The 18,296-nt window shown below is 48.7% G+C and overlaps 1 protein-coding gene across 1 annotated transcript in view; it reads left to right on the plus strand.

Annotated features, from left to right (window-relative positions):
• Positions 1 to 18,296, plus strand: part of LOC144157918 (uncharacterized) — an 81,692-nt gene that overhangs the window by 49,488 nt on the left and 13,908 nt on the right. The window contains exons 6-7 of the mRNA XM_077688637.1: positions 4,915 to 5,019; positions 17,430 to 17,492. Coding sequence (XP_077544763.1) covers positions 4,915 to 5,019; positions 17,430 to 17,492 — 168 coding nt within the window. The remainder of the gene's footprint in view (positions 1 to 4,914; positions 5,020 to 17,429; positions 17,493 to 18,296) is intronic.

The raw sequence follows: 18,296 nt of genomic DNA on the forward strand, positions 1-18,296 counted from the left end.
CCCCCTGTCTTCTTCTCGACAAGAAAGACATAGAGATGCTTTATATAATGATTAGAAAGGCGGTTGAGCAGGCCATTGGTCTTCTCATGAGTGAGTCTACAAAGAGGCGGCTTAGCACGGGGCTCCACAACACGGCGGAAGAGCTGATAGGAGGTCATCTTTCTAACCAGAAGGTCCGACTCAGAAATGCGGTAGGTAACCCCATGCTTCACCAGATTGGCTGGGCAGCCCAAAATGTCACTCCGCTTGACATACTCCCAGACTCTTGGCGACTAAAACTAAAGATCCCTTTGCTTAGAAATATGAACCCCTAACATGACGAGGGTCACCGAAAAGCACGGGCTCAAGCGCTAAACACCACCCTCGGTGGGGATAATGGTGTTATCTACACAGACGCCTCCAAACATCGAGGGCAGCAATACGCCATCATCGTGGCTACCTCCAGAACCAACCTCCTTGCGTGTACCTCGCTTAGAAACCAAGAAATTACGGAAGCAGAATAGGCAGTCATTACCTTGGTTCTCACTCAACCAGGGGTTCGGAGGGTAGTCACCGATTCCAAGCAAGCCTACTGGGATTACCTGTCGGGTTGGGTATCCTCACCTGCACTGCGCGTGCTAAAAAACCACTCGCCAAACGGTTCCATTCACCTCATCTGGACACCCCCTCACGCTTCAAAGGAGAGCAATACGCCCACCCAACAAGCCTGCGCTTTTACCTCCCGTGCTATGGAGCCGCACGAGGACAGTCACCCGCTTGTCACGTTCAGGGCAATAACCCAGCATTATGGCGTTCTGAAATAGACCGTACCTTTGCCTTACCCTGAACTTTTCAGAGGACAACAAACTACCCTACGGCTCATAAAATCCGGCCTCCTTCCCACAGCCTACGCGTATTCACTTATTGCATCCGAATCACTACGACGCTGAATGTAACTTTTGCTCAGAAGTAGGAACACTCCGCCCCGTAATCGGGGTGTGCGACTTGTGGGGATCCTGACGCCCGAGCCATTGCGCGATCACTGGGTTTGTGGCGTTGCGCGGTGCTTTTCCCCTCTCTCCCCGAAATGCCGGCTCGTCTTGGCGCCACTGTGTAGAGCCGAGCGGTCTTCTTGGGGTGTGCGACTTTAGCCCTGAGCACCCTCCTCTCTTTCCACCAACTATACAACAAGAGCAATGGGAGATGCTGCTGTCCAGGCCCTCTCTACCTACTCAGCTTCAGCGGGTGGACAGAACACAGGCCGCGCGGACTGCATATTGGCCCCACAGAAGAAGGAATCACCCTCCAGGCTAGCTACACTCTGGGCCATTCAGAAATCTGAACAGAAGTATTTCTTCCTCCTCCTCATCCTTCTCTGCCGCAAATCTCGTCGCCTCCGTCCGCTGCGCAGAGGCGGAGAAGTCAGATCGTCTAACACCGGGTTGGAGCTTACTTTAATTTTATAGAAAAAAAATTCCCCACTCTTGTGCTACACCAATACAACTCAACCAAACACCGTTCATGCATTGATTTAACCTTACCAAGAATATTTCTTTGAAATAATAAATGGTGTGGTTAAGCGCATTTCACTTCTCTATGGTTTTACTATTTGTAGAGCGATGTGAGTGAATTTAAGTGACGTCGAATGGGTAATCGTTATGGGTGCCGTTTACAGCTTTGCTTTCCAACCACATTCACGGGGTGGATTGGCGCTAATTTTTTTTACCGTATCTATTTATTTCTTTCAATCGCTTTTAGTAACATAGCTGGGCTCTCTGCTTCAATGCAAGCTTTGTTGCGTTATCACCTTCCCTGCCGCCACCGGCGCCACGCCATCGTCTACTGCTATGTTACAAGTTTATGGCTTGATCACAGAAAAAGACGGCCGCGACCATCGCTTCAATGACACATAAGAGCAGCGAAGCGCTAGGCCTGATAACCGCGGAGAGCGCACCGATGTCGCCGATTCTTTTATTCGTCAATCTCGACTTCAATCGGCGCTGTAACGAACCAAAGAGTCACTTTTCTTTGTTATTTTTCTCTTTAGTTCGATCATGTGACCCAACAGCTTACTAGAACGAGTGTGGACGAATGCCATGCATTGGGTTCTCTTTGTCATGGAGAGGCTTGTACTGCCCTTTAAGTTGCGGTTACGCCAAACAAATAATTTTTATTTTATAGCCAAACATAAAACCAAACACTTCACGTTATTTGTATGCTTTATGATCGCTGACTTGGAAGCAGTTGAAACTATAATTTGTTTCGGTAGGAAACATGCTTTAAACAGCGCGCATGCGGAACTGCGCCTGCTGCAAATTGCCGCACATTTCGCGGCGTGGTAAGCCGGGGCAATTTTTTGCCCTATTTTGCTTTTATTTTGCGACAAAAACAGCCGCCATTTTCAAGCTGTTACGTAGCATTACGTCACTTTTACGCAGGCTGAAGTTGCCATTGAATGACGTAATCATTCCCGCCAACTGTTTAAATTACGTCACGTCTTCTCTGCCAATCACAGAGGGGGTGGGGTGTGTATTACAAGCAGTATTGTTGTTGAATAGCAAAGACGGGCTTACGTTTTCATGTATGCTGCATTTAGTCTGGTTTTTTTATTACCGGCCAAGAATTATGCGCCTTTAGTAACGAGAAATAAGGCAAACTTTAGAACTGGTGTCCGTATGGACATGAAACGTCAAAATGACGACAGCACACACAACCGCTTTGTCAACCGGAAGCACGTGACCAAACTTGAAAGCAAATCAGAAAAGACTTCCGGCAAATTGCCAGAATTGTCGGCAATTTGTGCAGTCGAGAATAGGGCCACGGGTGTGTAGAGAATTCGGTCCGCACATTCGCCGGTCAGCGCATTCCAGAGGATTGACGTCATAGCCGCGGCAGACGTACTGGCGCCGGCGCGTGCCTATAGCTGTGCGTCTCGGTTGCGCAGTAGCCAAGTCTGACGCGGTGCCGGAGCCGCTTCATAGCCGTTTCGAGTGGCTCCTGGACGCCGTGCTTCGCATTAGCGGGGAGCAGTGACTGGACTGAAATGGACTTGATTGGATTGTATTGTAAATCGTTTTAGCAGCAGTAAGCATGAAAATCAGCTAATCCTAGACAACCAGGAAACCTAAGAATAACCACCTGAACCTCAGCTCAAGCTATGTATATCCTGGCATAGCCGAGCTAAGCCACTGCTAATTTTTTACGGAACTTCTACCGGCGGCTGAGAAGTAAAAAGAAAACTGTTTCGGAAAAATGTACTAAACAGCGAAAAGGGCACACAGCGCGTATTTAGAGACTTTCAAACTTGCGTAGGCGGAATTTTATTGCGTTTCTCGCGCAGTTGCTGGCATGAAAACAATGTCGTGCTGAAAAACGGAGGCCGTATGCGGAGTCAGGATTTTCGCCCAAAACGGTTCCAGCGCATCGCTGATGGGCAGTGTCGCGGCAGCCCAATGGTTGCAGAGTTCACCGAACCACCAGGGAAGACAAGTGCGTACTAGTGGGCCAACTTTATGCATATGAAGGGGAAAAAACGAATTCTTCTTGGACCCCGCCAAGCGTGAAGTGTGGGTCGAATAATGATTTGGCGTTCCATCACGCTTCGCTTCGCTCCTGAATGACATCTCATTTTAGCAGAGCGCGGAACATTTGCACTTCGCTTTAATTCCCGACCTTCAGGCCAAGGAATGCTTCACGATTGTTATTTCGTGTTTGTGACGACGTTTCCGCCTGTGCTGTGGCACTTCGGACCGATTGTCGCGCCTCGTCCGAAAGGGCCCTTGAACTTTGGCGCAATTGGTGACGTGGCTAACCGCCCAAAATGAAAGTTCCGCACTGTATACTAGAAATCCGCTTCACCGGAACCACATAGACTCATTCTCTAGTCTGCAAAAAAGAAGAAAAGTTGTAATCGTTGATTGATTGATTGATTGATTGATTGATTGATTGATTGATTGATTGATTGATTGATTGATTGATTGATTGATTGATTGATTGATTGATTGATTGATTGATTGATTGATTGATTGATTGATTGATTGTAGGGTTTAACGCGCAGATGCAACGCAGGCGTTGAGGCGCGCCGTAGTGGATGGCTCCGGATTAATTTTGACCACCTGGGGATCTTTAACGTGCGCCGAAATCTTGTACACACGGGCGTTTTTGCTTTTCGCCTCCATCAGAAAAGCGGCCGCCGCGGCCGGGAATCAAAAGTTCTAATCGTGTGAGCTGAACTCGCTCTCCTTTTTTCGTGAAGTGGAGGCGCCTAGTTGCATTCCAGCCACCATTTCTCTGATTTGTTTTCTTGTTCGACATGGGTCGGCAGCTGTCAAGGATGCTGACAGTGAATGGCAGGTTTTAGATTCATTAAATTTAGGGCCTCCACCCCACTGCACGTTTTGCATCTAAGATAATTTTTTTATTGTGTGGCAAATAATTTCTTACGTCTCCGCTGACTCGCTGTGAGTTTTATTCAATGATTTGTTTATTCAATGTAATTCAATGTTTTGTTTTGTTTTGTTTTTCTTAACAGAAATAACAACAAAAACCAATCCAGGAAAATCGAGCAGCTCTTATGAGCTCCGCTCTCCTGTGGTTTAATGTCGCACCATTGAGAGCCGTGCACATTGTGCCCCTAGAACCCCTTAAAATATATATCTGCAATTATTTTGTCCCGACTTATTCTATGAGAGGGAATGAATTCGTGTTGCTGCCAACCGCAGTAACTTAGACAAGATAAGAGAGGTATATCGATGTGGTCATACGTTCAGAAAACGTTCTATGGTTCAAAAACGTTTCGGTCATAGCTACGAACTATATATCTTGCCGATTCCCTGGATAGTTTCCCGTCTTTCTAGCATGTTTTCTGCGCATACGGGCACATGTACGTTTTGCGCGTCGCAATATCTGTATTTTTGCTTGAATCTCCGTTCTCAGTACGTCATGCGGGACCGGCTCTACCCCATGACGATGCGGACACCGTACATCACTGAAGCGGACCAGTTCGCTGCCTTCACTGCGCTGCGACTGACCACACTAAAGGTGCGTGGTGGCTTTTTACTTACCCCAATAAAACGTAAGAAAGCATCAGCGGTAGAGCAATTTTATCTTACCTTGAAAAGGAAAGTGGCTCGTATATAAAGGTGGATTTTACTCATATTAAAAATAAAATAATTGAAAGCCTAATTGGAAATCTTGGGTTTATTGGGGAGGCAGAGCCCGCAATGGGTAAGTGATACGGCCAAAGAATAACTGACATCATCGGCCCGTTAAGCCATCCACCGGTTTTGGGAGATTGGAGCCACCGGGCGCATTTTTAAATCTCGTCGTTCCAGTTCTTCCGGGCATGGCGTAAACAATGATAGAAAAACGTCACAATATGGCTTGCAAGTCGGTGCTGGGAAGCTGTAACCCTGTAGATAGATTTCGCATGCGAAGCGTAATGCTATAACATGATCCATACTCCGTGAGAAGTATACGCTTGAGCAAGGCGTGCGCACATTCCTTCACCTGGAAGGCGCTGTGAACTGCAGCCTGTACGAGCGCTGCACTGAATGGAAAATGTAGTCTGCCGGCCACCTCAGGGATATAGCAAACTGCGGCTTGCTCCGAAACATTAGCGCGCAGGAAGAGTATCCCGAAACACCATTTTTTTATAGTCGTATTTCCTCGATCGTGATGTTGTGGCGTAAAGAGCGGAGAAATGGGTCGCATAAATATGTCAGCCTACTAGTAAAAATAACCAATCGGGAGGAAATGCTACGACGACAGTCTTTGCTCGAGCTACGCTTAAAGGGACCTGCAACACTTCTTTCAACTTTTTTTCAACCTTTTTTTGGTCAACTAACACATTCATTACTTATATTAGGGGGCGCAAAGTACCTCAGCCAAAAATTACTGCTCTATGTCCATCATATAACTTAGAAACTCGTTCAAAAGACTTTTTCTCTTTCTCGGTATTGCCATTCTTCGACCGCTGAAATTACGTCATCATAGGGGCGTAGCGGCTATCGACCGGCTTTCCTTCAGTTGCAGCAATGGACGCATTCGATTGCCCCTTGATAAAGACAGCCGCAAAATCAAAGCAGAAACGGAAGGCGTCTGTGCCGCGACGAGCAAATCACGCAGTGAGGCTCCGTGCTGGGGATAATTATAGCTTTCGCAGTGTTTCCAGACGCGAAAGAAAGAGTGAAAGCGTTTATCGGAATTGTTGCAGAGTCCTTTTAAACATTTGCGACGTGGTACCGAAGTACATGTCTTCGCAGCCGATGACATCAGTGATCGGAAGTTGGCGCCACGAAAGAAGATATAAAAATTTGCACAAATATGGCGCCAAAATAAATTTGTATTTCATAAAGATCGTTTTTTAAGAATGGTGCGTATTGTTTCTCTATTGCCAAAATTGTGCCTAACGAAAGGATAAAAATGCCATGTATGCTATCTACCATCACTCAAAGAGCTTAGTGGCCAGCTTCAGAATGTTGTAGCTGTGGTAGCGTATGTAGGATGCAGGCGTGAAGCTGATGCGGCGTCGCGTAGGCCCGGCCAGAACGAGCGGCCGCCCAGCTGCTGACTCCACGTTCCAACTGTGTGTCGCGTTTAACGCTCATGTGCCAGTCCGTTGATGTTGATTGTCAAAGAATGCGGATGATGATGATAGTGGCACTGATGGTGACGATGACGATGATGTCGCTACAGGGCTCCCCCTAGCGCGTAGTGCGTTAAGATGACAGGTGTAGAACATGTGTGGCGGGAAACAAACTATATATATAATATGTACAGGTATGTACAGTACAGCCAATTAACAGATGTGTCCGCATTCGCGTTGAGACAGTGAGCAGTCCTGGTCAGTCTGGCGAGAGCGTCCGGGGAGTAGACGGGCCTCGGGAGGTCTTGGCTGAGAGTGGAGGATGGGGCGAATTGGCGTAGGGTGTAGCAGTCCCGAAGTAAAAGTGACGCGAGCCGCGGCCGCTGCGTAGACGACAAGGCGATGTTTGCCGAATGGGCGCTCTACGCGAAGCAACTTTTGTGACGTATGTCAACTCGTGTTTTACTGCCAGTACGAGCACGCTTTTAGGCTTGATGGCGAAATTTTGAGGACTGGTTCGGGTGCAGCCTCGTTGCGCGGGTTCGAAGCGCCCAAGTCCCGGAACGCAGATGATGGGCCCAAAACAGTAGTCGCCATTGACAGCGCGTGTACAAAAGACGCTGGTCAAGATGGCGATGAGGGCTCGTAAGAGTGCGCCGCAGAAGTACCAGTGATGAAACTCGTTTCCGCGACGGGCGCTTACGGGGTCGATGGCGACGTCGGCGTTGAGTTTCACGAACGCAATCGTGGTCATCCTGCACGTCGCGGTTTACGAGATGCTGTCGGGGCGTTTGATGCAGAGCACTGGTCGCGGCTGTGTTGTTGGTGTCCGCGGAGAGGGCCACAATGTACGTTTCACCCGAGTCAGGCTGTGAGTGCAGTAGAGGAGGGCGCTGCGTCAACGTCGTGGCGGAGTTCACGTGCAACGCTGGCGTATCGGGCGACAAGGTTCGGAAAGATTGCGTCGTCAGTCACGGAGCAAAGACGCTCACCGGAGCCCTCGCCTGAGGTAGTAGAAGGGGAGGGTGGCTGCGGCCGTTTGGCGTCCGTGAAGACGTCGGCTGTGAGTCTTGTCGGTGTAGATGTGGCTGCCGTACTGGAAGTGGAGTCCAGGGGGCCTGGCAAAGGACAAGGACGATGGCGCAGAGGATACAGTGTGGGGCTCTGAAACGTGCGCGGAGCGTGCGTGTACCCGTTCTTCTGCAGACCGAAAGAGGTCGTCTTAGAGGCCGTAGTGCGCGATCACGGCAGCCCGAAGGTCGTCGTAGGGGGTTTCGCCTGGCGGTAGTAGGGCGAGGGCGCAGCGGAGCTCGAGCGGAAGCGTTTCCCAAAGGATGGAGTGCTTGAACGGCTGTATGGTTACGTAGTTCAGTGAGAACGTAGCCTCAAGCTTGATAAACCAACCTCGGAGGTTGCGTGGCTCGAACTCCGGTATGGGCCCCCCCCCCACGTCGGCATGTCGGTGCCGGTGGCCGGGTGACAGGAGCGGAAAGTCCGGGTCACCACTTTGTAGGAAGCAGGTGTGAAGCGGATGCGGCTTCCCAAATTTATTTACGTCGCGTAGGCCCGGCTATAACGAGCGGCCCTGTGTCGCGTGGAACTCTCAAGCGCCAGGCCGTTGATGGTGATTGTCAAAGAATGCGGATGATGATGATGATGATGATGATGATGATGATGATAGTGGCACTGATGGTGACGATGGCGAGGATGTCGCTACACGTATATATGAAGTAATGTTCTAAAATGTATATCTGGTAAGCATTTCTCGGAAGATATATCCCACCTTATTGTTTCTGTACCATGAGTGGGCCGGGAATCCCTTACGGGCTTTTTAAAGTTATAGGGGACTCCGCGATTTATGTTGACCCTTGTCATAATGTCAAACAATTTGCACTTGCACCAATCGACGCCCAAATATTTGCTCAGTGCCCACTTTTCTTTTCTTGTCTGACTTTTGTGCTGAAGCGTGTGATATGGTAAAACAATTCGTTCTGGCTACTAAAAGTTACCCAAGCACCTATATGCTGCCTTTTGTGTCTGTGGCCTTCTCGCATACCTCGCGTGCTGCGCAATAAAGCCAACGTTATCCAAATTTAAACTTTGTATTTCGTGGAGAAACGTGAAGTACAAGTCACGCAGTGAAATCACCTTTTCACTGTGCCAGCAAGGTTTGACAAAAAGAAGAAAATAATTTGGAGGGGGGTAGAGTTTCGGGGGGAGCTTTGCGGACCCCTAAATTACCCTCGTGTTCCGCGGACCCCAATTTGGGAACCACTGTCCTAGTCGTTGTGACTTTAACGTCGGGTAGCACGAGTTGTTGGAAACGGGCATTTGCGAAATACGACGTAGCGCTTACTGCGGTACGAGCAATCGTACTATTCTTGTGAATTCCGGTATGGTCTACTTATAGCAGGAAATATTTAACTTAAGTAAATAATATCAATGACTATTACATAATACGCAAAAATTGTAATCGTACACATCCGCTAAGTTGACAAAACAAAACAGCGCTCACGACGGGACAGTAAAAAAGGAGCGAGGTACACACACGCGGTCCTGGTGATATGAACCTACCAGACCAAGGACTTCTATCGCAAAGTTGCCACAGATTGGTCGTTCAACAGAGCAGAAAGGCTTTCCTGTCTATTGTAGGCGAGAAAACGCCACACTGAAACAGTGAGACGCAACGTCATTGCCTTTACCATTCCCAGAATGATGGGAAGCGGAGCGCTCGGTATTAATCCGGGGGTGACTGCGCCAATGGGTAGGGCTGAGGTGAGGCGTTTGAAACTTCCCATGATTCGGCAACAGTGCTCGCTAATTTATTCTACTTCCAGAGCAATTCCAGTGCTCAAGATATTCTAAAGATCCGTATATCCGGCCATTATGAATGTTCGTGGAAATATAGAGGAAGTAGGGGGGGGGGGGGGGGTGACCGGATGCGTCTCGGGTAAAAAAATCGCGCCAATCCACCCCGTGAATGTGGTTGGAAAGCAAAGCTGTAAACGGCACCCATAACGATTACTCATGCGACGTCACTTAAAATCACTCACATCGCTCTACAAATGGTAAAACCAGAGAGAAGTGCACTTAACCACACCATTTATTACTTCGAAGAGATATTCTCGGTAAGGTTAACTCAATGCATGATGCATGAACCGTGTTTGGTTGAGTTGTATTGGTGTAGCACAAGAGTGGAAACTTTTTTTTATAAAATCAAAGTAAGCTCCAACCCGGTGTTACGCGATCTGACTGCTCCGTCTCTGCGCCGCGGACGGAGGCGACGAGACTTGCGGCTGAGAAGGAGGAGGAAGAAATACTGCTGTTCAGATTTCTGAACGGCCCAGAGTGCAGCCCTGGGGAGTGATTCCTTCTTCTGTGGGGCCCATGTGCAGTCCGCGCGGCCTGTGTTCTGCCCACCCGTTGAAGCTGGGTAGGTAGAGAGGGCCTGGAGAGTAGCATCTCCCATTGCCCTAATGGGTAGTTGACGGAAAGAGAGGAGGGTGCTCAGGGCTAAAGTCGCACACCCCGATTACGGGGCGGGGTGTTCCTACTTCTGAGCAAAATTTACATTCAGCGTCGTAGCGTTTCGGGTGCATTAAGTGAATACGCGTAGGCTGTGGGAAGGAGCCCGGATTATATATATGAGCCGTAGGGTAGTTTGTTGTTCTCTGGAAAGGACAGGGTAAGGAGAAGGTACGGTCTGTCTCAGAAGGCGATAATGCTGGATTATCTCCCTGGACGTGACAAGCGGGTGACTGACCTCGTGCCGCTCCATAGCACGGGAGGTAAAAGCGCAGGCTTGTTGGGTGGGCGTATTTGTTGCCGTCCATTGAAGCGTGAGGGGGTGTCCAGATGAGCTGAATGGAACCGTTTGGGGAGTAGTTTTTTAGCACGCACAGTGCAGGTCATGACACCCAACCCGACTGGTAATTCCAGTAGGATTGCTGGGAATCGTGACTACCCTCCGAACCCCTGGTTGAGTGAGAGCCAAGGTGATGGCTGCCTCTTCTGCTGCCGTCATTTGTTGGGTCCTAAGCGAGGTACACGCAAGGAGGCTGGTTCTGGAGGTAGCCACGATGATGGCGTGTTGCTGCCCTCGATGTTTGGAGAAGTCTCTGTAGATAACTGCATGAGCCCCACCGAGGGTGGTGTTTAGCGCTTGAGCCCGTGCTTTTCGGTGACCCTCGTCATGTGGGGGGTTTGACTTTCTAAGCAAAGGGAGCATCTTTAGTTTTAGTCACGAAGAGTCTGGGAGTACGTCAAGCGGAGCGACATTCTGGGCTGCCCAGCCAATCTGGTGAAGCATGCGGTTACCCACCGCAGTTCTGAGTCGGACCTTCTGGTTAGAAAGATGGCCTTCTATCAGCTCTTCCACCGTGTTGTGGAGCCCGTGCTAAGCAGCCTCAGTGTGGACGCACTCATGAGAAGACCAATGGCCTGCTCAACCGCCTTTCTAATCATTATATAAAGCATCTCTATGTCTTCCTCGCCGAGAAGAAGACAGGGGGTTGACGTAAGTGACTCTCGAGAGGGCAAAAGCTTCAATTAATCGAAAGCTACCAGATTCCTTTAGGCCTCGCTTCATGGTGGCAACTCGCCTGATCATGTGTATGATTTGATTATTGCTGCTTTTAGGCGCTACAAGGAGACGTCACTCTTGGTGTTATCCTCGAGATGTAGGTCCAGGATCTTGATGCTGGGGCTTGGAGTGATGGCCTGGTCATCAAGGAGTATTTGAATGTATTCCTTGATTTGGCGTGAGGGCGCACGACAAGAAGCTGGGATTTTTTACGTGAATACTGGAGGTAACAGGCTTTAGCAAATTGGCGTATTAAAAGTGAGATTCCATGGATTGGTGCGAGATTCCTTTAATTTTTGTAACTCTTAGCACATGAGCAAGGTGCGCACAGGGCCGCTAGACGGGCGTGAGGGGTCGTGTGACGCTTTCACGTGGCATTCAGCGAGAAGGCAGGGGGTAAACCAGTAGATGTGCTTGGTGAGTACACCATTTGTCTTCCCGTTTTCGCGTGGGCTCGTAGCTAAATCGGTAAGACAACGGGCTCTCGCCTTGTTAGTCTATTAGTTCCAGGTTCGATTCCCGGCGGTGCCAGTAAATTCTTTTATTTGTTCGCTGGAGTTTTCTGGTGACACCAACGGTCGCGAAAGAACCCTTGGGGGGTAGAGGTAGAAAGCTTTGCTTTAAAAAGCGGGTACCCGTTTCACGACACGCCTGAATAAGTGGCGCTCTTCTGCAAACAAGCTGAAACAAGTGAGAACTTTAGCCAAAACAATTTATCGGAAATACGTCATGCTTCCTTAACAACAACACTCTAAGAAGACGAGGAGTGCTGGGCACTCTGTCTAGGAGTAAAAACTTTTGTCCCATATTTCACTCTCTTTGGCAGAATTGGGCGACTCTTCCGAGGAGTAGCGCGTGGCGGCCAAACGAGAGGCGAAACACTCCTCGTGGGATTTACTTGCTGCTGTCGAAGCGGAGTACTTGAACCCTGTGTGGGAATTGCTATGCCATGTACAAGGCAGCGTTCCGTCACACCCTTTAGGCGTGAATAAGCTCTATTGGTTTCGGCGTTCCCGGATACTGCAGACGGGTACTACTACTCTCTCTTGTAAAGCATCTCGTTACGCCTCAAGAGCGTTCTGCTATTCCCCGCGAGGCAGCGTGCTTTCGCTCCGCCTGCTACTAGCCCCCCCCCAGTCCCACGATAGTACTATAGGCAGTTACAAGCAAACAAAACAGGACAAGCCATTTTGAAACATGGAAAAGAAAAAACAAGGTCAGACTTTATTTTTCAAAAAAATACCAGAACAATCGGTTCATTGTGCAATTTCACACAAAAAGCAATTCATTTTGAATTAAAATATCACAGCATAAAAACGGTTCTTACTCCACATGCACACAGGAGACGTAACGCCTATTGAGGATACATCCAAGAAAAATTCACAAATAAAAATGCAGCAAAGCAATTGATAACACTGAAATACAAACATTAAATTAAGACAATAAAAATGACATTAACACCCACAAATAAAAAGGTACTGGCATTAGCACGAAAGTGTCAGTAGAAATACAGCAGTGGGAAAATAGTGAACAGTATTAACATAAAACAAAGTGGCCTTAGTACATCAGTGAGTGCTTCACATGGACTGGAAAGCCAGCTCTTATTTAGGACACATCAAAAACATTTACAAATAAATTTTGCGAAACAAAAATCTTGGACTAAAACTATTCAGCGTGGATTACTATTAGCGCATTACAAGGTGCAATCAACACAAAGATACAAAGCCACTGACACGGGAACTTTGCAACAGATATATGTTGGTGGGACAATAGGAAACCACCGGAAACATTTCCACTGGGTTTTTTAGGCGGGTGGTTCTCAAATGAGGATGCGCTAGTAAGATTTAAAAAAGGCATAACCTGCTATTAAAAACAAACACGTTCTAGCTGAATGCTTCATAATGTTGGTGGCGGCCTTCAGAACAGTACCGACCAGGGCACCGGGCTTGAGCCGAAGTAACGTCTACAGAAGCAAGAAGGTGCGCTTCCCCTTTGAAAACACAGACAGCAGCAATGGGAACTCATCCACGATGTCCAAGGATGTGAGCAGTAGTGTCTTGAATGCGACGGCCACTCCTACTGACGTCTCGGGGATCTCGTTCTCTCTCAGGAAAAAAAAAATCTTCGGGCAAGTACCGTCTTCCCGTGGTTCCTGCATAGGAAGAAAGAGGGGGACAGCAAAGATAAGTTCAACAATGAAAAAAAAATTGACGAGTTTGACGACGTGATAGATTAGTTTTTGCGCCGAGTGAACGCATTGAACCCGTATTGGAATGCAATACTGCTTGGCGCAGTCACAAGTCTACATGCGAATGTGCGGTGACCTTGGATGCAGCCACGCTCATTGTGCCACTTGGTCAATGTCATGTCAGACAGCGCGCCCTACAGCTGTCTGCCTACGCAATGCGCCCCAAACCCATTAGTGCTTACGTGTCCGTAGCTTCTATTGTTTACCCCGCTATCGTTCCCGGTATAAAAACATTTAACAAAATTTAAGTAAAGAGAACTCTTTTTGTAACGTTATAATCCCTGATTAATTTGCATAGGATTTTGCCCTCAGCCGACTGCAACGTACGGCCCATTATACGTTCACAAGTACAGCGTGTAAAAGTTGCTATGGGGCATATTCTCGAGTACGCTTCGTTGCATGCACGCTGCAGATCGCAACACCTGATGAGAACCAATAGGCTCGTTGTTGAACGATCAGAACGCTCGAACATTAAACCACACGCAGCGACGGCGACAACCGACGCGAAAAAAGTACCGTAATGGGTACAACAAACACTATGGGCGACAGCGACAAACGAAAAAAAAGAAATAATGCATTGCTGCCAATGCCATTCGTCGTCGTTGCTGCCGCTCGCTCGTGGGCTGCTTCTGGCCGGTATAAGCCCGCGACGGCGACGGCCCGTCGCCTGCCGCAGTTGCCGCCGTCAGCGGCCTGTGTAAAAAAATTTTGTCTGTGTCGCCCACAATACCTGTTTGCCGTACCCAATGAGTGAGTTTTCTCGCGTCGCTCATCGGCTTAGACGCATGTAGTTACCCCTTAACAGTCCCATCTCCGGCCATCCTGCCCTCAATCAAAACGCAAAAAATCTAAACCCTGTCAGGACAGCATTTCAGTCTGCTGCTGTACGCGCGGCGGTCACTAAAATTATTGTAATTTTAGTCACTGCCACGCGCTAGACGCGCTCCTATCACTCAGCCTATTGGACGAAATTCTTTGGAGCCGCGCAGGTCGCCACAGCTACTGCACGGCAGCCACTCTAACCCTAGCCGCCTAGCCGCCGAGCTAAGAGTACAAATCAAAACGCAAGAAACCTGTCTGGACAGGATTTCAGTCTGCTGCAGTACGCGCGGCGGTAACTAAAATCATTTTAACTTTAGTGACTTCTACGCGCTAGACGCGCTCCTATCACTCAGCCTACTGTACGAAATTCTTTGGAGCCGCGCAGGTAGCCACAGCTACTGCACGGCAGCCACTCTAACCCTAGCCGCCGAGTTAAGAATACAGGGTAGCGCTGCGACTACTCGCGCGACCGTGCTTGTTACCTGCGAAAACATTCGGCTAGGATACCAACACTTCACGAATCAAAGGGATTGAAACGGTGCAAGACTCGACGCTGTTTGCACACGGGTACAAAAGCAGCTCTTCAAATCTAAGCAACGGTCAAAATGAGTGACGAAAACATTAGGGTTAGCCGCTTCCGCGGACCGAAGCTAGAGAGCAACTCTCCTTCGCTAAATACACAAGATAAGAATACCAGGTTAACTAATGGCTTACCTCCACTTCCCGCCAGCATTTCTTCGTCCGGTAGATAAATCCATGATCGTCATCCCAAGATCCCAAGCACGAAGCCTGCAAAGGCAGCGACTGCACACCTGCTGGTCCGGCGGCTTGCGCGCGCATTGCTACACAGTGCATATAGTTCCGGTATCGGCCTCTGCGCCGCCGCAGCTGTGATGTCCGTCCGAAATAAAAACTAGTTCCACGCATGCACGCACGCACGAACGAACTAATATACGGCTTGCTTACGTGTTCGTGATCTAACGCTGACGCACAGGCATGCAAGCAGTTAGCGAGCACGCGTCACACTGCGTTCAAGCAAGTATGACGATAAGGGCAGGTCAAACTTCCCATGTTGAGCAAGCCGTCTCCCAAGCTTCGGATAATTCTCGCGCCGAGAATGCTGGCGCCGAGAAGGCGAAAACGAAAACAGACACCAGCAGCCTGCCGAGGGGCCAAGCCCGGAGCACGAAACACCTGAAACCGCCACCGTCGCAGCGAACGCGGCCGGATGTTTTTTTTTTTTTTTTTTTTTTTTTTTTTACCAACGAGTGAGAGCTTTGGAGTCTTGCCTGGGGCGTGTCACGTGTGTGTGCTGTTCGCCGAGGAGAGTCGCCCCACGCCTGCGCACCGCGTGAGACGTTTTCTCCGCGTGCTCTTCTGTCCTGATCCACTGTAACCTCAGTTTTCTCAATAATTATACCTTTAATTCTCAAAACCTAGTTTCTCCTATTCGATGCGAGCACGCGTCGTACTGTGTTCAAGCATGCAAGCATGACGATAAGGGCAGGTCGAGCTTCCCATGTTGGATGAAGCGTCTGTTTGAAAGTCCACTTCGTGCGTAGCACATGGTTTACAAAACGCAGCCCTGTGTTCCGCGCTGGCGGGACATCACGGTCTGGCGCGATCAGTCGTCGCTCGCCCGGTTCTTGCGGGTGCACCGCCTGTGTCGGCTTTCACCGTAGACGCGAGATCGCGTTGGAGGCGAAAAGCAAAAACGCCCGTGTGTACGAGATTTCGGCGCACGTTAAAGATCACCAGGTGGTCAAAATTAATCCGGAGCCCTCCACTACGGCGCGCCTCATCGCCTGCGTTGCGTCGGCGCGTTAAACCCTACAATCAATCAATCAGACGCGAGATCGCGTGGCGGAAAATCCGCCGTGGTAGTACGCCGTATATTCGGCGGGCTGAGCTACGGAGAGACGCGGCGTCCACCGCCGCGCCCCCCCCCCCCCCCCCGCTGGGACGCCCTCGGTGTAATCGGCGTAATCGCTGAAATCGGCGCGCAGTATTCTTTCCTCCATGGTGCGCACCTTTTATGATGCATAGTCTGACAACTTTTTAAATGTCGATAACTAAGCCATTACAGAGGAAAAAAACAAAACAAAGAAACAAAACCAAATCGAGACATGCGTTTTTTTAGTTTTGTCAAGCTTGTTCCATTCATGTCACTGAACGATGCGAGCAATCGTTACATAAATTCATATTCTTGCACGTTTAGAATACGCGGTACTCGGGCGCTTTTTACACAACTGCTTTATATAATATATACGTATGCAAATAAAACATCGCTGATGAGTTGGTGTGCGTAAATGGTAGGAGTGCCTCTCCATGCTTACTCCCGCACTTGACACGAATGAAATTGCAATTTTACTCTTCGTACTGGAGAGAGGAGACGATGTGCAGCTTTACTCTTCACTGGTGCGGGAGCGGAACTGGGGCTGCACTCCGCCGCGCACGAGAAGAGTACGCTGTCAGTTTTGCTCTTCCTCCTCATGGGAGCGAACATTACATCCAACTCCCCGCAGCTTTCGAGGGGAGCGCGCCAACGCCTGCAGGAGTACAATGACTGTTGGACTCTTCAACTGCTCCCCCGATTTCTTAGAGTGAAGTTCTTTACCCACCGCCCCCCCCCCTCTCCACGGTACATGCTAATTCACGCAAATACCAAGAAAACTTCTTCCTTTCAGACCGGCAGTGTGACAGCTGAGCAAGAATTAGCTTCTTGATTGACTAAAAAAAAAAAAAAAAAGAAACATGATTGGGTTGTCCTTCGAGCGACCCCGCAGTGCAGCCACCGTTTATCGACCATCGCGTCCCCCTCCCACTCAATCGTCTCTGCTGGCGTCCAAGTTGGCTGAGCTTTCCACAGAAAATATCTTTGTGAAAATGAAACATGTAAACATTTTACGCAAACAGTAATAGCTGTTTGTGCGTCCTTTCTGTGTTTGACGAGAAATATGCATCTTAACTGAATGCTGAAGGGGCTCTACGGGTCGGAGGCGGATCTGCTTCTAGCCAATAGGAATTTCTCTGCCTTTTTATGGCTACAGACGCCGACACCTGCATTCTGTCTTAAAGGACCATTTAAGGGTTCTGCATTACAGCAGTCATCGCTCGCCCGCTGTTATAACCCGAGATGTCAAGCTTTACTTTTATTGCCCCTTCGTGACTACCTCGTAGTCTTAACGTGCTGCTTTTTTCTCTTTGTTTAGTCGAGCTGCGGGACCACCGACGTGCTGGTGTCCATCGTCGTTGGATTCCTGACGGGACTAAGGGTACGTCGTAGCACCACACAAGCGCACTTCGCATGGCTGTAGTATTTGCCACTTTTGTGCGTTTATCTTTGACCTACCTCATCGTTTCTGTCATGGCGGGAAGTAGGCAGCCACAGGAGACGTAAAAATTTAATCGTCACAAGGAAGCCTGAAACACTATTATGCGTGTACGACTGTTCTGCAGTTCTGCTGTGGCAGAAATGGAACAGTTGTTTTCTGTGCGCGGAACAGTTGATGTTGGTATCATCTGCATTCGTACAAGGAGGAAATGCGAAAACTCTTGTACAGCATGATATTGGAAGACTTTTATTTGCTCATTAAATTAAAGTGGCACTGATTTGAGATATAAATATTACTTAATTTATTGTCTTATTTAATAAGCCCAGAATATGAAAATTGGGCTTTGAGTTGTTTAGCCGACGTACACGCAATTTCGTCACGGGGAAGAAACAATACTCCTTTTTGTTATGCCAACCTGATCACCTTTTTATAGACGTCGGCCATGATGTGAATCTGGGAAGCCTGCAGGGTAGCATATATGCTGACTTGCGAGGACGTTTTTCTTGTATAGACGGCCGTTAACTAACAAAATGTCAGTAACAAATAGGTGAACAATATTTCGAAATACTGAGATAGCATAAAACTGAACTGGCGGCCATTTTGAAGGCATCTTAGAAGTCCGGGTGGAGGCAGCGAATGGCGCGTGTCGGTTATCTTACGAGCTTTCCACATGAACTGAGGTTTCATAATTTTACTGCATAGGTCAACAAAAGGTGACATGTCCTAAAATATAAAACAATTCAA

The sequence above is a fragment of the Haemaphysalis longicornis genome, unplaced genomic scaffold (genome assembly GCF_048455015.1).
Source record: "Haemaphysalis longicornis isolate Haplotype H1 unplaced genomic scaffold, Haemaphysalis longicornis Haplotype H1 scaffold_1, whole genome shotgun sequence".
NCBI lineage: Eukaryota > Metazoa > Arthropoda > Arachnida > Ixodida > Ixodidae > Haemaphysalis > Haemaphysalis longicornis.